The sequence below is a fragment of the Carcharhinus amblyrhynchos genome, chromosome 14 (assembly GCF_965287045.1).
Source record: "Carcharhinus amblyrhynchos chromosome 14, sCarAmb.v2.hapA, whole genome shotgun sequence".
Taxonomy (NCBI): Eukaryota; Metazoa; Chordata; class Chondrichthyes; order Carcharhiniformes; family Carcharhinidae; genus Carcharhinus; species Carcharhinus amblyrhynchos.
The window spans coordinates 30,972,706-30,994,628 of record NC_137337.1 but is presented as its reverse complement, the minus strand read 5'-3'; the positions used below and the strand labels follow the sequence as shown (position 1 = coordinate 30,994,628).

General features: G+C 41.1%; 1 protein-coding gene across 2 annotated transcripts; it reads right to left on the bottom strand.

Annotated features, from left to right (window-relative positions):
• Positions 1 to 2,945: 2,945 nt before the first annotated feature.
• Positions 2,946 to 18,658, bottom strand: LOC145352553 (protein LBH). 2 transcript variants are annotated; one of them, XM_080202553.1, is made up of 4 exons: positions 18,249 to 18,346; positions 17,466 to 17,553; positions 13,113 to 13,320; positions 2,946 to 6,890 (listed from the first exon to the last, which is right to left on the bottom strand). In XM_080202553.1, the coding sequence occupies exons 2-4, from the start codon at positions 17,550 to 17,552 to the stop codon at positions 6,802 to 6,804; spliced, it is 384 nt and encodes a 127-aa protein (XP_080058679.1). In that variant the 5' UTR covers position 17,553; positions 18,249 to 18,346; the 3' UTR covers positions 2,946 to 6,801. The 2 variants fall into 2 exon arrangements, with proteins under 2 accessions (XP_080058679.1, XP_080058678.1); XM_080202552.1 differs by lacking the exon at positions 18,249 to 18,346 and adding an exon at positions 18,382 to 18,658 and having other exon boundaries at positions 2,947 to 6,890.
• Between the last annotated feature and the right edge of the window lie 3,265 nt (positions 18,659 to 21,923).

Below are 21,923 nucleotides of genomic sequence, written 5' to 3'. Positions count from 1 at the left end.
AGACATAGCTAAGGGATTCCACAATCGACAGATTAGATCTAAGCTCTGCAATTGTGCCACATTCAGCCATAAGTGGTGGTGGACAACTAAACAACTCAGTGGAGGAGGAGACTCCACAGATATCCCCATCCTCAGTGATGGAGGAGCCCAGCACATCAGTGCAAAAGATAAGGCTGAAGCATTTGCAACAATCTTCAGCCAGATGTGCCTACTGGGTGATTCATCTCGGCCTCCTCCAGAGGTCCCCAACATCACAGGTGTGTTTAGATTCTTCATCCAAAACATTGATGTACATTGTGAATAGCTGGGCCCTACAGGACCCCACTAGTCACTGCCTGCTGCTTTGAAAACAATCCATTTATTCCTATTCTCTGTTTTCCGTCTGCTAACCAATTCTCAATCCATGCCAAAATATGACCCCAAATTCCATGTGCTTTAATTTTGCAGACTAACCTCTTATGTGGAACTTCATCAAAAGCTTTCTGAAAATCCAAATTAACCATATCCACTGGTTCATCCTTATCTATTCTATTAGTTACATCTTCAAAAAACTCCAGTAGATTTGTCAAAAATGATCCCCCTTCCATAAATCCATGCTGATTTTGTCTAATCAAGTTGATATTTTCGAAGTGTCCTGTTATCATATTCTTTATAATAGACTCTGGCATTTTCCCTACTACTGATATCAGACTAAGCAGTATGTAATTCCCTGTTTTCTCCCTTCCTCCTTTTTTAAATCAGGGTTAAACTCAGCCAGGACTGTTCCAGAATCTACAGAATTTTGGAAGATGACAACCAATGCATCTACTATTTCTATAGCTGCTCCTTTTGCAGCCTGGGCTATAGATTATTAAGCCCAGGGATTATTAGCTTTTGGTCCCCTCAATTTCTCCAACATTAGTAATGCTAATTTCCTTCAATTCCTTCTTCTCACTAGACACTTGATTCCTTAGTGTTTCTGGCTATTTGTGTCTTTCCTCCTTGAAGACAGAACTAAATTAGTTGTTTAATTGCTCTGTCTTTTTGTTTTTATAAATTCTCCTGTTTTGGACTATCAAGGATCTACATTTGTCTTCACTAATCTTTTTCTTTTTATATACTTGTAGAAGCTGTTACAGTCCATTTTTACGTTACTTATTACACTCAAAGTGCTATATAAATGCATGTTACTGCTCCTGTTGTTGAGAATGGACACCAGCCAGTTTCCAGCCCTTGAAACATGGTACTATCTTTCAGGACTTCAGGATCTAGTGTTTCAGGCATCCAAAGCTAAAAGTGGTATCGGCTCTAGCTCAGCTGGTAGTACACCTGTGTCTGAATTACATGGTTCTAGTTTCAAGCCCCACTCCTAAACTTGAGCATAATAATCAAGACTGATAAGCCAGTGCAGTAATGAGAATTGGTTAACAGAAAGAAAACAGGAATAAACAAGCCATTCTCCAGATGGCAGGTTGTTACTTGTGGGATATCTGATGGATTAATACTTGGGCCACAGCTGTTCACAATCTATATAAATTATTTGGATGCGGGAATCAAATGTAATATTTCCAAATTTGCTGATGACACAAACTTGATGGGAATGTGAGTTGTGAGGAGGATGCAATGAAGCTTCAGTGGGATTTAGCCAAGAACATGGCAGATGGAATATAATGCGACTAACTGTGAAGTTATCCAATTTGGGAGGAACAAAAAGACAGAATATTTCTTAAATGGTGACAGGTTGGAAAGTGTTGATGTTCAAAGGGACCTGGGTGTCCTTGTTCATGAGTCAATAAAGGCTATCATGGAGATGCAGCAAAAAATTAGGAAGACAAATGATATGTTGATCTTTATTGCAAGAAAATTTGAGTACAAGAGTAAAGAAGTCTTGCGGTAATTGTGTAGAGACTTGGTGAGACTGCATTGGAATATTGTGTACAATTTTGGTCTCCTTATCTTGGGAAGGATATGCTTGCTAAAGAGGGGATGCAACAAAGGTTCAACAGACTCAACCTGGGATTGTCTTATGAGGAGAGAGTGAAGAAACTGAGCTCATACTCTAGATTTTGAAGGATAAGATATTAAATCTTTGACACTTACAAAATTCTTATAGGACATGACAGGGTTGATGTAAATAGTTATTTCCTCTGAATCTAAAACAAGAGGACACAGTCTCAGAATAGGGAGCAGGCCATTTAGAACTGTGATTTTGGTAGTGAATCTTTGGAATTCACTACCCCAAAGGGTTGTGGAAGCTCAAATACTGAGGATGTTTAAAACAGAAATTGGTAGATTTCTGGATACTAATGAACCAAGGGATGGGGATGGTGGGGAAAAATTATCTATTCGAATGGCGGAGCAGGCTCAATGTGCTAAATGGCCTACTCCAGCTCCTATATTCCTATGACACAAAGAATTAAAGAGGAGGAAAGAATAGTTAGGAGACAGTTTTTGCATATAAACTTTGCCAATGAGAGAACAAGTTGTTTTCTATATTTTAATATCGTCTTTAAACAGACTACAATCATCTGGAAATATAGTAGGTGGTTACTTGAAACCTTTTGACCATATTACTTTATCCAGTGAAACAAATTTTTTAAAGAACATCTTGAATCATAGAATGCTACAGCGCAGAAGGAGACCATTTGGTCTATCGTGTCTGGTGCTAATCACAATCCCACCGAGGCTCTATCCCCACCCATTTACCCTAGCTAGTCCCCCTGCCACTAAGGGGCAATTTAGCCTGGCCAATCTACCTAACCTGCACATCTTTGGACTGTGGGAGAAAACCCACGCAGATACTGGCAGAATGTGCAAACTCAACATAGATAGTGACCTAAGCCGGGATTCGAACCCAGGTCCCCAGCACCGTGAAGCAGCAGTACTAACAATTATGCCACCAGATAGATAACAAGAAGCATGTTTGTTCATACTAAAGCTTTCTAGAAAAATCTTCTATGCTTGATGTTGTGTCTAATTTATCAATAAGGAAATAAAATTTAAAGACAAAGTTTTTTCTAATTCATTTTATTTTGAAACCATATGCACAAAATGTGTTGTAATTACAGCTCAGCAGAGTATCAGAAATGTTGAATTGTAGAAACAAGAAAGTGGCACGTACACCTCTTGCTAAACAAACTACTAGAAACAAAGTCAGACCTGTATTTTTCAGGTACAGTATCACAAATGTGCACGTCTATTTTAAAGGCTGGTACTGAATTGGAAATGGTCACAGAACTGAGAACTGAGTTATGTTTTGTTGCCATATGAGGTTCTATTGCTATAGCACAAAAAGTAGAAAGTGCCGAGCTTTCACTGAAGTAAGTGAGTGCTTTGGAAACAGACAATGGTTCAAACAGTGTCCCATTTTTGGATGCTAATATAATTTCAAACATGTGGTGGAAGGAAACTATCCCAGCACCTAGCATTTGGTATCCATGCCCTTCTCTCTTCACCTCACAACACAGTTTTTAAGTATGCAAATGGATAGAGCCACTGGGTTTGGTTTGGCAGCAGACATTTCTCAGATGTTTGAGCTATGAAGGAGTAACACCTTCCTTTTAATGGAATTTCGTGGTAACCGTGAGCTGAATTCCTGCCCCAGCAAGGGCAGAGCTCTATGCACTGTTTTCACTTGGTCAGCACAAGTGAAATGACCTCTGTATTGCACAGATAATCTCTCCCTTTAGCTGGTTACATCCATTCATGTATGCGTACACCTCAGGACCAAACATTGAGCGGCAGGTTTCAAGGAATGTCAGCCTGCTTTTGGTGAGTGCTGGCATTTAGCAGAAGAAAGCATACTTAAGATGTTGCAATTTATTTTCTTGTTGTTGGGTAAGGTTGAAAATGAGCCCAACATTTAAGAAACAGAGTTGTGATTAAGTTTGAAAAGAAGATGTAATAAATTGAAAGTATTCAAATCAACCACAGTGATCTAAAGGTGAAAGAATGGAAAGCAGCAGCATAATGATGTTAGCTCAGGCTATCCATAAGAATATGTTAAATTATATAAGGAATCATTAAAATTACATTACCATCAAGATCTGAGGGTGAATCGTAAACTTAGTATAAATGTAACCGTTGTATAAATAGGCAGTGGATGCAAACATTCTGCTGGACCTCTGCATTGTTAAATCAGCAGCAGTGTTCAGGACCCCTCCTCATCAATGGGTCAGATGCTGATTCCCATTAGAAATCATGGAGTCAGTCAACTTATGTACTTTGGATGGATGTCTGCATCATTTTGGCACACTAGAACACGTGTCCCACCAGAGGAGGAGTGAGGAAGAATTTCACTGCAACACTTAGCGACAGCACATCAGAGTTAGGTGAAATTAAAAGGTTGAAAATTCTGGATTTAAATTTATTGTTTTCCAAATATAGAAATGGGCATATTAAAAACTGCTGTATTCCACTGCTGCCAGGGTTTAGTCTGGCCATGCACTGGGAGAGGGAGGGTGCAAAGTCCCCATCCATTGACTTCCTGAAGAATTTTCAATCCCAGGCTACAAGTGATGAAAACCTGACAGAATAAGTTTCCACCTTATGTTCCTTTCCCCCATCCTTTTCAGATTGTGCCATTTTACTGTTCAGAATGTACAAGAACAGCGGATCTAAAATATTTCAAGGAAACCTTCAACATAATCTTGTACAGTGCAGATAACACTGATCTTTTATCCTTACTCCAAATTTGTAGAATAGCACAGAAGTATGATATGTGAATGAGAGCATTGGAGATGGAAATTATCTAACATAATATGAACCTTTCTCTGGTACAGTATGCATTTCATTGCCACCTGTGTTTGTTGACTACTAAACATTAATTGGTGGAATTATAACCTAATAGTTTATTTCCCAATAAATAATGCATGTAAACGCTAACTTAAGAATGAGCCATGGTTTGAATTGGCACAACTTCAATTACTTTTTTGGTTGTTCTGTTGCTGCATTTAATATCAGTGGTTTTGGTTAAATCAATTCCTATTCTCTCGTGCCAATATAACAAATCAAGTCAAATTGTGGAGGAAATGATGTTAACAGGGAATGTTTCTGATTCCCCATTTTCCATCAAAAATACTCAAATGGGTTTTTTTTTAGAACTGGATGATTATTTTGGAATTCCATCCATTCCACAGGTATGTGATGCTGGTTTTATGAATGATTGAGGCCCAGATGAAAACAGTATCTAGGAAAGAGCTTCGTGGACAGGCTGTGTAGCTTCTTCACTGGTATTAAGTTTTGAATTTTTAAATCAATTTTTAAAATTAGGGTTGCCAGCATTTACTGACCATCCCTAATTGCCCTTGAAGGGGCATTCAAGAGTCAACCATGTAAGCCAGACCAGGTGAGTATGGCAGATTACCTTCTCTAACAGACATTAATCAACCAGATGGGTTTTTACAACAATCAACAAACATGGTCCAGATTTTTTTGGATTCGAATTTCGGATCTGCCATGGTGGGATTCAAACTTCAGTCACCAGAGCGTTACCCAGGCCTCTAGATTACTAATCCAGTGACAGTACCACTATGCCACTGCTTCCCCTATGAAGAGATAATGATGACATTGGTAGTACAGCACTGTAGCTGGGTTTTATTGCTGCTGTCTGTCCAGGTCTGCTACATTGTTCAAATTGTGCACCTTTAGCATTATTTAGTGATCTACACAATTTCCAATAAACTCTGTCCTTGCAGCATTGAATTTCCTCTGACTCTTTTTAAAATATTCTCCTCTATCTGACATCATCTCATATACCTATCATATACCTATCTAATAACATCTGTAAAACAGGTTTGTTAATCCTTTTATACTGAATGTAATCTAATGATGTTAGAGGAATGAAAATCTGCCCAATGTTTCACAGGTATTCTGCAACTAAACTGACATTGCAACATACATGTTTAATTGTGATGATGCAAGGAAGAACTGAAAGCTTTTGATTTCAAAATGAACTGTAACGCAAATATAAAAGACACTTCCATATAAAATATTGCAAATAATATGTGATGATCTACATGCAGAGTTTAGGCATAGCACCCTTCAGTAGGTCCTTGCATTACTTTTCTTCTGCTATCTCCATTCATTTCAATGCTACTCATTTCTCCCGTTGCCTGGGAACAGGCTGCGCTGTCAACTTGCAAATGGAAAAGGTTTAGAATAACAAGACCTCAAACTTGGGTTTTTCTCAAATAGCTAATTGATTTCTGTCCACCTTATCTTAGGTTCATAAATCACAGTGTTTAACCATTGTAACGTTCCAGAACCTGGCCAGCTGAAGGCCCCTGGCATTCCAAAATTCAAAATCCATCCAAGGTGTTTGCACCTAAGCGAACAATACTAGTTTGTTTTCTTATGACAGAATTTGTTTAATTTGTCTTTTCTTATACTTATTTCACATTTACACTAACATGTGTGGAACACTAGTGAATGCTTGCTAGTAATGAGTATTTTACTCCAATATCTGGATCAGGTGTGGTGATTGACATAGAAGAAGAGGAAGAATAAAAGCAGCTACTACATCTGTAGCTATATAGGCAACTAAATACATTGCTGATCAAGTATGAACATAACGCTTAAATGTGTACTTAATGCTTGAAGTTTAAGACACAGACAATATATAAACAATAAATACTATCCCTATGTAACATCAACCACCACATATATAAATAATGTCAGAAATTCAAGTAACTGCAAAACATTCAGATGAAGCCTTTTGACAAACAAGTCTGTTGACTCAGAATCCCTTTTTGAGGTTCTCTACCAGGTTCCAGTCTGTGACCAAACATTCACAGTGGGATGCCAGTCAGGCCATGTCAGCTTTTAGCTGGTGTCATTTGAGTTGTCTGATGTTCTTTGATCAGAATAGTCTATTTCGATTTCTGGTATTTGACTGGGGTGTGATGATACATCTAGAATGAACAGAATTAACATTATTTACTTTGTAACTAGAAAATAGAACACTATTATTACACTCAGACAGGCAATCATTGAAAGCACGATCCAAAGTTATCCAACTGTTTCTCATGAGTGAAATAAAAAAAGAACAAAATAAAACAGTATTAACACTTCCCTTAGTGCAAATGACCCTATTCCTTTTATACGTAAAAGCAAGCTTTACATGCACTTAATTTTTTCGCAGAAAATGAGCACTTTAATGGAAAAAAACAAATGTGGGGTTAACTAGGGTTGACTCAGCTGATTTGATTCATTAAGTGGTACTGCCCCTCTTTATTACTCCAGCTGTTTCCCTCCTGAAGCTTAATGCTAAAATGAGGAGGATTCATGCTTTACACATGTCACAAAAGAGCAATCATAAACTTATGTTTATTCCACCAATTCAACAAATCTCTATGCCAATGAAGATATATATATATAATTGCTCACATATTTATAAATAACTTATATTTTTCTTTATTCTTTTACAGATGTGATTTCACTAGCTAGACCAGCAGTTATTGCCTATCCCTAATTACCCTTCAGAAGGTGGTGGTGTGCCATCTTCTTGAACCTCTGCACTCTATATGGTGCAGGTGTACCCTCAGTGCTGTTAGGAAGGGAGTTCCAGGACATTGATCCTTCTTCGACAGTGAAAGAATGATTATATTGGTTCAAGTCAGGATGCTGTTTGATTTGAAGGGGAACATGGTGTTCCCATGCAGCTGCTGCCTTTGTCCTTCTTAGTGGTAGAGGTCATGGGTTTGGAAGATGTTGACCAAGGAGCCTTGGTAGGTTGCTATAGTGCCTCTTGTATATACGCCGCTGATACTGTGCAAGAGTGGTGGAGCGAGTGAATGTTTGTTGGTGGCACACCAGTCAAGTGGGCTCTTTGCCCTGGATAGTATCGAGCTTCTTGAGCATTAAACTACACTCATCCAGGCAAGTGAAAAATAAGCTTTGTGAAGTCAGGAGATGACTTACCTCAGGATTCCAAACCCAAAAATATTTTTTGCTCTTTGTTTGTTAAGTACTATTGTTGAAGTAAAGTAAGAAGCAATCTCTTCTCATAGCCCCTCCCCTTTCCATCCTAAAGTACTTTTGAACTAGTTAATGAGAAACAGATGTCAGCATGACTAATGCTCTAAACTTCAATATGGAGAAATGCCTCACAATTTCTTTCGTTCATGGGATGTGGGTGTTGCTGGCTGGACCAGCATTTATTGCCCATCTCTGAGAGTATTTAAGAGTCAACCACATTGCTGTGGATCTGGAGTCATCTGACCAGGCAAGGTGGACAGATTTTTTCCCTTAAAAGAATATTAGTGAACTAGATGGGTTTTTAACATCAATAGTTTTATGATCATCACTAGACTTTTAATTCCAGATTTTTTTCATTGAGTTTAAATTTCAGTGGCAGGGATTTGAACCTAGATCCTCAAAGCATTACCCTGGGTCTCTGGATTACCAGTCCAGCATCAGTACCACTACATCACTGCCTCCCTTATTCTACTACTCTATTGTTCCTCCTCTTGTCTAAATTGAGAAGCTCATTGAGGTCAGAAGTGGAAATATTCATTGGTGATTGCATAGTGTTCAGTACTATTTGAAACTCCTCAGCTTCTAAAGCAGTCGGTGCCCACACACAGCAAGAGCTTGGCTGATCAGAGACATAGAACATTTATCCACACAGGTACCAGGCCATGACCATCTCCGACAATGGAGAATCTAACCATCTCCCCTTTACGTTCAGTAACATTGCCATTGCTGATTCTCCCACCATTTACATCCTGGGGATTAACATCAACCATAAGCCTAACTAGATCAATGAAGTACATACTATGACTACAAGAGCAAGTCAGGCTGGGAATTCTGCAACTCGTTATTCACCTCCTGACTCCCCAAAGCCTGTTCACTGTCTACAAGAATCGAGCCGGGAGTGTGATAGAATTCTCCCCAGTTGCCTAGATAAGTGAAGCTCAAACAACACTCAGGAAGCTCATTACACTCCCAGACAAAGTAGATCACTTGACTGGGACCCCATCTGTCACTTTAAGCATTGACTCCCTCCACTGCCTTATCTACAAGATGCAAAGCGAGCCTCCTTTGACAATTCCTTCTGAACCCACAGCCTCTACCACCTAGAAGAATAAGGGCAGCAGATACATTGGAACACCACTAAATCCAGGTTTCCTTCCACACCACACACTGTCCTAACTGGGAACCATATCGCCATTGCTTCACTATCATTGGGTCAAAAAACTGGAACTCTTTCCTTAGCACCACTGTAGATGTACTTATACCACAGAGAGTGCAGTAGAAGGTGGCTCACCACCACCTTCTCAAGGGCAATTAGGGCTGGACAACAAATGCTGGCCTTACAAGTTATAAAAGAATCTGTTAAAAAGTTGCTGTCGGAATTATGGTGAGGTTAAAGTCATTAGCTTCACAAAAATGTGAAATGGTGTCTGCCTTACTATTGACACACATTTAAAAGCTTCCAGTTTCTGTACTTATGTGAACAACAACAGTTAACTCTTAGCACTTCAGTCGGAGAGCAATTTTACAGCCCTCACCAGCATATCCACAGCAGAAGGGGCATGTGCAGCACAGATGGTGAGCCCACCATCTTCCCGCTAATCAGGCTGGCCGGCAGCTCTCCAGGGCAGGGTTTGCTGTGCCTGAGGGGCAGAGGTCCCAGTGTCACTTTGTTCAGGTCACTGCGGGCCAGCCTTTTTTAAAATTTGTTGATTCATGACTGACTTTTCCACAGGGGCGGGTGTGGTCAGGGGTTGGAGGAGGAGGAAGAACAATGCCCCACCAGCCCCCTGCACTAGAACAGTTCAGCTCTGAGTATCCTTTTAATAACATGACATGAACTCATCACTGCTATCTCTTTCACACTGAATATTCACTAATACAGGAGCGCGATTTTGTTCCTTGCAGCATTTCACTGTTAAGAGATTTTTAAAATATAGTGTTTACATTTTTTAAAACTTGTCTATTCTGTATCTTTTCTCTTTCTCTTTTAATCCAATATTTTCACCTCTTTATTTCTCTTTCTGAGTCTGATTTTTGCATTTAGTTCACCCACTCTAATTTACACTTCCTTCCCAGCCCCTATGCTGTTAATTTTGCAATCCATCAGTCTGATTGGTTAATGAGATACACAGTTGCTTGTCCTGTTTACTCGGATCCCAGAGGTGCCGTTTCTTTCACTGTGATGTTATCAGCTTGTGTTTTTGACAAATTGCCACACAAAAAAATTAAAATCTAGACATGCAAGGACAAGCCTAACTAAAATAAAAAACAGTTAGAATCACTTCTGACTGCAAATTGTGGCGAAACCATAATGTAACATAATGCTTTATTATACCAGTACGCCACAACAATTTGTTTTCAGTGAAAATATTATCAATAATTGTAATATGTATATTGTGCTGTAACATTATTAAAAGGTGTAAAATATAGCAGTGACAACTGGCTTGAATCTACATGCTAATCAGAAGAAGTGTTAGCTAGGCTTCCGAATCCTGATCAAGTCCAATAACACAATAATAGTTCCTGGAAAGTACATGTGTATGCATGTCAGGTGGGAATAGAATTTAGTCTGCCAATGTTCATTCTCCATATAGGGTCAAATACAATATGAACAACAACCACCTAAGTGGTTGATGCTGAAATATTGTTCCCTGGCATGATTCAAAAGAAGATTGGAAGATGACAGGAGAAGACTTAAAGCATTAGCATATGGCAAATGGAATTTGCAGTAACTGAGAAAAATTGCATGTGATTGTCAATCTTTATGATGTTCTCAACTGTACCAGACTGCTAATAAATATCATTTATTTGTAACTTCTGTAACAGAGATAGGATCTCATACTATATTTTTATGAATTATACATATAAAGAAGGCTACTTCCTAAAATTTAATAACTGGACAAAGACTTTAAAATGACTGGAGCCATGTCTGACTGTACGTTCGAATGATGGTAGCCATTTGGCAATATCACAGCACCTTATGCCTCGTTATCTCTGAAGAGTCACTAACAAACCTTGAGCTGCAGAAACCAACTTCAAACAGAATTATACATAGACCATCTATATTTCCCAAGCCAGTCCTGGCCACTGGAGACTAGTAGTCTGTTATGATAAAGGAGCCTGCAGCTTCCTCTGAAAGTCTTCATTCTTGAAACATTAACAGTCCCAGGAACCCAGAGAAAGGAATATGCAACCTTTGTCAAAGCCAAAGTGGAGATATAGGAATCACATGATTCTCTCCCCCTCACCCAGCTAGGAGAACGAGTTACATTGTCTTGCAGTATTGCCAAGTAGTCAGCCATCTTCCATCTAGCAAGCAGCAGTTCAGAATAAAGGTTCAGTCAGGCGAGTGCCTGGCTTCCATCAATACTGTTCCTACTGGAACTCCTGAACTTCTATAACATCACCTATAAGACTAACTCATCTCCACATGCCTACCCCATTGCAGAAGTTATCTCTACTAGAAGAATGAATTATACAGCATCAGTCTTTTGCCCGCCGACCTCTGTGAAAGAATATATTATAGCCCTTTAAATCTTTATTTCCCCCCCCCCTTTTTATTGCATGAGTGAAAAGGAAGATTTGTTGCAACCCCCTCCTGTATTTGAGTGTCTGAAAATAAACTAACTCTCTGTGTTTACCATATCTCGAGTTTGCCGTGGGGTTATTAATAGAAATTGGATCAGACCAAAACTGAGGGGTTGGGAAAATATGCCGACATTTGTAAAAGGGGAAAATCAAAATCAAAATCAAAACACCTTTCTGTTTACAAACAGATGGTGAGAGGAGACATCAAAGCTGTTTAAACTCCCTCTTGTCCATAACACTTCCTTATTCTGACAGAAATTGTCGACAGTATGTAATGGAAGTAATGGCTGGAGAGCCAGCAAGAGTCCCTCTTTTTAAGAAAGGCCCACCAAGTTAAATATTACTCAGGCACTTAACTGGCCAAAAACAGATTAGCAGTTCTATCAAATAGCAATGCCATTGGATAAGTGATAGCTGCTCCTGGTATGACACCTACCCTTGGCCTAATACAGGCACTGGATCCCAGGCTACAGGTGAGTGATAGCAAGAGAAGGTGGAGATTGGGGGTGGGGTGTCAACAGCAAGGGCAGCAGGTGGCTCTCTGTAGCCACCACCACCACCCCACTTGTCCCACCTTACCGATGCTGAGTCCTTCAATCAGGCACTGAATACCTTTGAACGAGGGCCCCCACCCTGGAAGCCTACTGTCCACATGTCGAGCCTCCCACTCGGCCACCACTGGGTTAATACCAGCAGCGTCCAGACGTAAGCCTTAAGCAGGTATTAAATGCCCACTTAAAAGCCTCAATTTGCAGGAGGGCAGGAAGGCCCCCACCACAAACTGGCATGGGAAGGGCATTAAAGTCTTCCTTGTAAGTTAGCTGAGTCACTAAAAGAAATAAGATTTCAACAGATTATACCTCAATAATTCATACTGTGCAGGTTCCTGGTGCAGTATATTGACAATAGAATTTAAGCACAATCTTCAAAGAAAAAAATCAGCCATTCCTCACTTTCCTGTTTTGTAGTGTTCAAATTATTATATAGTCAGTAAATGCTGCATTTCATTTAGAAAGTGAAGCAAGGTTTTAACATTATTAGAACAAATACTTCTTATTGAGGGGTAACTGTTTCTATTCAAATATATAGTTTAATGAATGAGCAGATAGTGGTGTTAAAAATTGTAACTCAATTTCTCAGAAGATCAGAGATCTGACCAAAGATAAAATTGCTGAACATGTTTGTATTTAGTAAGATTATAGCTGTAATAAAACATAACTCATAACTGTAACACAATAATGAGGCATGCTGTACCCTGAATGAGACAGTCTTATTGATTAAATATGTCGTTATATCGCAGATATATGGGATACCTTTGCTGGAGGCAGCAATTGAGAAGGTCATTATTGTATGTACTTTCCATTTGAAAAGAAAGTTATGCCTTCAAATATTGTTTATAAATGAAAATTAACAGGGAGATAAGCTTGCCTTGTGACATCAGTTCTTCTTCAATGTAAGGGAAACAATTCTTAAGTGTGGCATTTTTTAGTATTAATTAGTCCAAAATATAAACTTGGAAATCAACTAAAATAATTATAGAAATGGATTTGTAAGAAATACACATTTACCTTCCTCTTCCTCCTCTGGTACTTTTGGTTTAGATGTTAATTCACTTTGGTGATGCTCCTCATCTTCTGGTACATTCATTTCATCAGGTGGCCATCGCAACTCTCCACTCTCCACCTCTCCACACTCAGTTGGTTCAACCACAATTGATGGCAGTCTTTTTGTCATCTTGGGAAATCGTTCAGATTTTTCATGGGGATCAGGAAATATCTGTAGTAAAAATAGATTATTATTGCAAATGGTACCTTCCTTCCTTTTGTATTTTTCAATTCTTCCTACTAAAAAAAAGTTACTTTCAAGTTGACTGATTTTTTTATCCTTAAAATGTGAAGCTATTTTATTTATATGTGCATGTGGTAAAACATGCTGACAGTTTACTAGCTTTTTATGGAGATTTGAAATGTGTAGCTTCTCCCTTTTCTTCCACATCAGGGTATCCACCTTATAGTACCACCTTATTGCTGAAACAATTAGTGGACAGCCTGCTCTATGATGATTGCTTAAAAACATCTAAAGTGACTTCAATTTCCTTCTCAGCTCCCATTATCTTCTCTGATTCAAATTCAATGGTCTCTTTCTCCGTAACCTTCCTTCTAAACTCTCCTACCCATATTGACAGGCATCCCCCTTGGCCACACAAGCTCCTATAGCCTCTCCAATCATCTAGTCTCAATCACTGACAAGTTTCTCTCCAACCACTTACTTTCATCCTTCATGATTCACCTTCTTTACCCTCCATCAACTAAAATTACTTCTGTATCCACCTCTGGGGAGAAAGACTACCACAATATTACCTAAAACTGCACTTGCAAATTCCATTCTGTCTAACTTCCATTTGCTGTAATACCTCTATTGTTCAATTATTCTATCAAGCCCACTGTTGATACCCTTGCCCCAAGGAAAATCTTATCCATTCATCTTGCCCCCTTTTGCAGCCCCTACCTATTCCATTTCAATCCAGTGGATGCAGATTTGACTTTTCTGGCATATGTCTGGTTTAGTCATCTATTGTCAGATCTTTCCTGATGACACTTGACTCTAGGGGAAAATTCTCTCAAGCAGCCCACCATGGGTTTGGTGGCGGGAAGGCATGGAGAATCTGGTGGGAATCAAAAAGTTGGAGTAAAATTATGTTGCAGTTATCCCAATGGAAGATTAATGGTCTTCCGGCTGGCAAGTGACGTGAATGCGATTTGCGTCATTTGGATCTTGTGAATGCTTATTAGAAGAGTTGGTAAAAGACTTTGAGGCGAGTGCAACAAAACTTTCTGCCATAGTTGCACTGTTCTCCACTCTGCTGGGGCAAACCAATCCCTGCCCTTCATCTTCATGCCGAGCTGGTCTTCATGGAAAGTACTGTGTTGGTGGACACATGGATCCATCTGTGTCACCATTCCGGATCAGTACTGCACCTGGGGTCACCTTCCCATGCCACACATCAGTGTCTGTCTGGACAGCACTGTGCTGTGAAATTCATGCAGCCACCACAATTGAAATTCAACTGAAAGTTGAAACCGAAAGTCTTGCGAAGTGATGGAGGGGTGTTAGTAAGGGGATGGTAGCCTGATGAAGATAAAGTGGGGCTGTGTAAAGGGAGGGGGGTGGCAGTAGGGTGAGAGCTCACAATGGCAGGCAGAGGAAAAGCAGGTGAATAAAGAAGATGAACATTGGGAAGGCAGAGTGAAGACCAAGGGAAGGGAACCTGGATCCCAACAAGGCTGCATGAAAAGCTCACAAACAAGGGGGTCAGAGGGATACCACATTGTCTACTGTAAGTGGATGCATAAAGACTTCATATGCAGTTGGTAGATGTCCAAATCGGGCATGGCTGCCTTGCAGGTGATGGACTTGGGGTGAGAGTGGTTGAATCAAGGAACAGATTTCTTCTTTGTGCTTTTTCTTCTGGGTTGCTGACATTCTGCATGGCCTGAAGACAGGTGGGCTGAAAGAGTGATCTGAGTGTGAATGGACTGGTATTTAAATATGGTTCTGTGACCTTTGAACCCATCAGCTGAGGCGGGAAACTCACCTGTGCATAATTAATGAGGGTCCAAACACACGATTCTGCTATTTTGACCATTGGGACGGAAGTCACCGGAGACACCCACTACCACACTTAGTCTCAAAATAGTAAAATTCCATCCTTCCAGAATGGGTCACTAGTCACATTTCATTCTGGTGAGGAAAGGTAATTCCTGACTTGTTTATCTAATTACTAATGATTATCTATCATCTCCTTACCTTTTTCCTTCACGGAATGCATGGAATTAATGGTTTGCTTCATGTCCAATAGAAACTGTCTGCTTCCTTCTCTGCCACCAAGCCTTATTCCTCTGTTTCCAACCTAGTTGTGGATCCATCACATCTATGGCATGGTAGCACAGTGGTTAGCACTACTACCTCACAGCGCCAGGGACCCAGGTTTGATTCCGAGGTTGGGTCATTGTCTGTGTGGAGTCTGCACTTTCTCCCTGTGTCTGTGTGGGTTTCCTTTGGGTGCTTTCGTTTCCTCCCACAGCCTGGAAGGCATGCTGGTTAGGGGCATTGGCATGCTAAAATTCTCCCTCAGTGTACCTGAACTGGCTCCGCAGTGTTTCCCGTTGGGGATTTTCACAGCAACTTCATTGCAGTGTTAATGTAAGCCCACTTGAGACACTAATCAACAAATATCTAATTTCTATGGATTTCTTTTCCATGTTCACCTCATTCATGACATCAAACTCCTGTTCTCTACATCCCTTTTCCCACTAAACTTTTGGCATTGTGAGTGGTTTGCTCTTCAAGCACTGTTAACCTTATCTGTAAAAATAACTGTTATCACCTCCCCCCTCAAAAAGAAATCTTCGCCCTTCAGTCACCGCTAAATATAATTTGATCTACAACCTGACCTTACACTCCAGGATCCCTGATTGTGTTGTCACCTCCTAGATGCCTACCCACCTCTCCCACATTCCCTATTTGAACACCTCCAACTGAGTTTTCATCTCTCCCCACAGCACCAAAATAGCCCTAGCATCCCTAAAGTCATTAATCACATTCTCTGTGATTGTAACTATGGTGCATTATCTCTGCTTGACCTCACTGCTATCTTTGACATCGTCAAGCACATAATCCTCCTCCAACACCTCCAGCTTTCTGATTCATTTAATGACTGAAACCATTTCATCTTGCCACTGTGGAGAAAAAAACCCTCCAGGTCAGCTGAGATCTCAAGTTTACTGCCCAACTCTGGGGAATATAGAAACTGGTCATCGTTAATCAATGTGTCAGTGTTTCCCTTGATAATGGCGAACATGTCAACAATTCTAACGAATATAGTTCCCAGTTAAACATGCAAAGTTGCCATTCTTTGTTTCATACATCTATAATTTATGTGATTATAATGGAGTGATAAAATGTACACTGCTGAAGTGATTCTTCGCACTGTTTGTCTGGTGACAGAAGCAAAAATAAACTCAAGCGGGAACACAGGCGGTTACCCGCATGTGTGCGAGTAACAAACCGTCACTTCTACAGACTGCCAACCTGGTGTGCAGAATGTGACAGCGGGAAATGAGAGCAAGAAATATAAAGTTAAGATGATGTATATTGTTGAGCACCTTGACCTCCTATTTCCCTCCCCCCCCCTCAACACACACATATACACAGACATTCATAGACACTCATCACATTCATACACACTCAAACACACACTCACATAGATACACACAAAGCCACACTCAGATGCACATACAAAGACACACTCGTAGACACACAAACACACACAGACACGACGTACACAAAGATACACTCATAGACACACACACACATGGATACATATACAAAGATACACGCATAGACACACAAATACACACGTAGACACGCACACAAAGACACATGCATAAACACACACATAGACAGCCACACAAAGAAACATTCAGACACACACAAACACACACATAGACATGCACACAAAGAAACATGTGTAAATACACACATAGACATGCACACAAAGAAACATGTGTAAACACACACACAGACACCCACACAAAGAAACAGTCATAGACACACAAAGACACACTCATAAGCACACTTAGACACACACAAAGATACACTCATAGACACACACATAGACACACACAAAAACACAGATACTCAGACACACACTCACATAGCCACACACACAGAGACACACACAAAGAAACACTCATAGATAAACACACAAAGACACACTCATAGGCACACACATAAAGACACACTCATAGACACGCATATAACACACACAAAAACACTCAGATACTCAGACACACACACGTAGACACACACTCATAGACACACACATACGCACACATATAGACACACAACCGACACATTACCTGGAAGGGGAGTCTTCCCTCTTCTGGTGTCTGGTTTAAAGTAAAATCCTCCATTACTGGCTCGCAGCTGCTCATCACTTCCGTCATTCTGAAACAGAGTACTAATCGAGTTTGACAAATTCTACACGCCAGTTTACCATCCTATATGCTACCCACACTTTTAGTTAACAAATGATTTAATTTTGGTGCAATGGGGTGTCTTAAAAAATGCAAAGCAAGTTAGCGGGTAAACAATTTTTAACAAGCATCCAAAGTGCTGAGAGCCGGGGACAAGAACACTTCACTTCAATCAGTTAGACACAGAGAGAGAGAGGCAGTCTGTCATCCTGAGCACAGTGCGGGCAGCCCGAATCGAATGGGCATCAGCTGGCTGGTATTTTCAAACGAGAGGCTGAACAACGGTGTTCTTGAACAGGGCGACGAGGACACCAAGAGTGAGATTATTGTTGTCAGAGAACAGGACTGGGGCTGGATTGCCTCAGTGAGAAGAATCATTCTCACCAGAGCGCTTTAACAAGCCTGAGTCCGTGCTATCCGCTGCCATACATTCCAACAAGGAGTGGAAACATTTCGCGAAAAAAACCTTGGCGGTACACGAAGCTGCCAAAAATAAAACCATTTTCCAAAACTCCACGGTCCCTGATTGCTCCTGTAGATTAGATTTCAAAAGACGCCCAGCTGCTGTTGGACGCCATTCTAAACACAAGAGAGCTGCCGTCGATTCAATGAATCAATGGTTTTGTTTCTAAGCCGATGGTTAAGGGGAGAAAGCAAAATGTTTACCTTTAAGAAGAAACGGTCCCGGGGATTGCAATGGTCCTTGCATTCCAGCCCATTGCTGGCACAGAGAGGAGTGCAACGGGAGTGTAAAACACACACACACACACACACCCACATACACAACCACCATTCTTACCTTGAGAGATTCTATCCACCTGCACACACTCCGCTTGCTCTTCCTCTGAGGTGTGTGTATGTGTGTGTGTTTGTGGCGAGCTGTTTGTTTGCAGCTTAACTGCTGCTGATCAGACTCCGCTTGTGCCGCCGCGGATGGGTGACAGCCTTGTGCTGGCCGCAGGCGACTGCAGCTGACAGGGACCTGGTGAGTGTGAGACGCCCCAAGAAACACACCAGCAATTGTCCATGCAGTCACACAGAGAGAGGGAGAGAGAGAGGAGAGTCTTAACACATGATCAGTGAGGGAGGGAGAGCAGCCGAGCTGGAGTCAGTGATCCCAGTGCTGGCTGCTCTACAGGAGCTGGGGTGTTGGTGGGGGGGTCACACCCTCCAGTGTGTATTGTGGGAGGGGGATACTAGCAAATACTGTGTATGATGCGGGGAGTTAGCTAAAAAATATATAGCCTGTTCACTCTTTTAAAAGAACTATAATGGAAAAATTAAACATATGCACACAAATTATGGTAATGGTGATAATTTAATCAGTTATTTGGCGCTGGAATGATTTTAGACTCAAGAAGGCGGTGTCTTTATTTTTACAATCCCTTCAATTCAAACGTTGATTTGATCTCAAACTAATTGTCGGACTCTTTTTTCCCTGGGCGATGGAAGGCAGCAGCAGCCGGATAAGTTTGCGATGAGACTGAGATGGGATCAGCCACTTTGTGGCCAGCCAGCCGCCCTGATTTTTGAGCGGTGTGTCTGCACGGTTCTGGGTGTGGGGGTCTCTGACAGCTGGGTGACTTGACACTGCTCTCCCCCCCCCCCCCCATGTGTTACTGTCGCCCACCCGGTTTGACAAGTACAATAACAGACAAAGGACGCCGACTGTCAGAAAGCAGGAAGAAAGCTTTCTTCGTCTACGAAGAGGTTAAAATCTAAATTGAGTGTTGCGGTTGTGACGTCTTATATCGCATCTCTCTCCAGATTTGCCCTTTTTAAAGTTTAAAATATTCACAACTGCACGGATTAAAACCCGGCGCAGCCAGGGAGAGCTATTTGAGAGTAGCATCCATCATGTCATCATTTAGACTTTACACCAGCAATCCAGCAATGAATTCTCCTCCAAATATCAATTGATCAGATTTTTTTGATAAAACCATTAAAACAAATGAAAGTCGCAATACATGTCTGGTGTTGCATGCTGATCCGAGCGCGCTAGGTATAAAGATAAGCACATTTACACCACCCATTGGGTCAATATTCACCCGCTGGTTGACAGATACATTTGTGATAACCTAAATACGGAATGCAAATCTCTGGTAGAGAACACGGACTGAGATTGCCCTTATTCCGGCAAACACAACCGAGCATTCCCGCCTTTATCATCTTGGACAGAATCTGCAAGAAAAGCAGGCATAAGCGTGTGCCATTCTGGATCTTTATCTGTCTGAAGGATCTCGGAGGAGATTGAGTGAGACCTTTGATTTTCAGCAACGGAGAAAGAGCTTAAAGAGCTGAAGTTATCATGGGAGAAATGACTGAGGGCGAAGATGATCCAGCTCCTTAAACTCTGAGATCTGGATGTTGTGGATGAATTGTATGTCTCATCTTTATTTTTAACCGTAACTTTGTTGCAAGGACAAGCAGCTGTGTTTTCCGCTGGGGAAATCACTCGAGCATATGTTGGTGTTGCTGTTAATGCCATAAACCTGGCCAATCCAGTCTTCAGTTACATTTGGGACTCTTCACGTGCTGAAGCAGTCTGTGCCCGCAGGCAGCAAGAACCCAACATTATCCAGGCTTGGGCTGATAAGGGGCAACACAGGTGCCAGGCAATGACCATCTACAACAAGAGAAAGTCTAACCATACCCACCTTGACATTCAAATCCCCCCATTGTTAACATCCTGGGGGTGACCATTGACCAGAAACTGACTGGACAAGCCATATGAATACCTTGGCTACAAGAGCAGATCAGAAGTCTGTGGCCAATAACTCACCCATTGGGCGGGATTTTACAGTCTCGCTCGGACGAGACTGGAAATTCCCAGCTGACGTGGACGGAGATTTCTGTTGACGGACCCTCGTCCGCGTCAATTCCGTGGTGGGCATGGCGGTAGAGGGTCCCGTCATTGACTCCCCAAAGCCTGTCTGCCATTTACAAGGCGTAGATGGAGTGTGATGGAATTGACTGGATGAGTGCAGCTCCAACAAAACCATAGAACCATCCAAGAAAGAGCAGCCCGCTTGATTGACAGCTCAACCACCAGCTTAAACATCCACTCCCTCCACCAGTGTGTTCAAGAGGCATTGCGACAATTAGCCCAAGGTTCCTTAGCGAGACCTTCCAAACCAGCAAGCTCTACCATCTAGACTGACAAGGGCAGCAGGCACAAGGTAACAGTATCTTTTCCAAGTTCACCTCCAGAGCACACACCATCCCAACTTGGAAATATATAGCCATTCCTTCAGATGCTGTTGATGTTGTTGCTGGGTCAAAAAACCTAGAATTCCTTACCTAACAGCCCTGTAAGTGTACTTACATCACATGAACTGCAGTGGTTCAAAGAAACAGCTCAGCACCATCTTCTCGAGGGAAATTAGAGATAAGCAATGAGTACAGCTTTGTAGTAACTCCCACAACTTGTGAATGAATAAAAATAATCCAGAAGAAGCAAAGGAAATAGGGCAGAAATATACTCAGCCAGTTATTCAGACTATGGCTAATTAAAATGGATGGCAAACATAAATTTGCATATCCTGCATAAAAGATGGATGAACTTTTGGGATTTAATCGAAGGCCACAAAAATCCGCAGTGATGCACCATCAGAGATACAGCACTTTCCACTGCTCATGCACAGACATGGCAGGCATTGCTAAACAGGCCCATACTGATCCCCAGAGAATCTAAAGAACATCATATTCATTATATAAATAATATCCATTGCACCCAGAAGACCACCCTTAAAGCAACATGTCATCATGGGACCGATTGTCACATTCACTGGAAATCAATAGGTTAGACTGTCTATGCCACCTGGCCAATGGTATTGGTGGAAGTCCAATTGATCTGTATGGGAGAGCTGCTGGCACTAATCACACCTCTGATTGGCTGAATGGGAGGGTAGAAAATCAAGAATGCCAGCCAATCAAGATGAGCCTGTCACTGCACTTAGAGGGAAAGGATGAGAAGTAGTATGACAATTTTTGGAATTAAGGAAATTGCTGCAGCACCCGCAACAGCAAGAAGTTGAAATATTGGAAGCTTTAAATATTCAAAACATGAGCCATTGAAGGATTTCCTTCTAACTGACAATGTAATCCTTGCAAAGGATTGTTTTAATTACTACTGGAATAGCAGCTTCCCAAGTTGTATTACACAAGGATTGTAGAGGTGGCAATGTATGTCCAGGCAAAATGGGGTTGAAATCCTAATAAGGCATTTTTACCCATCTCCTTTTGAGTTCTACAAAAATGGAACATGTAGATCCTCAGTGGTAAATCAGCTATACTTCGTTTCATGTTTTTGATCTCACCATCACCTTCCTTACATCTAAA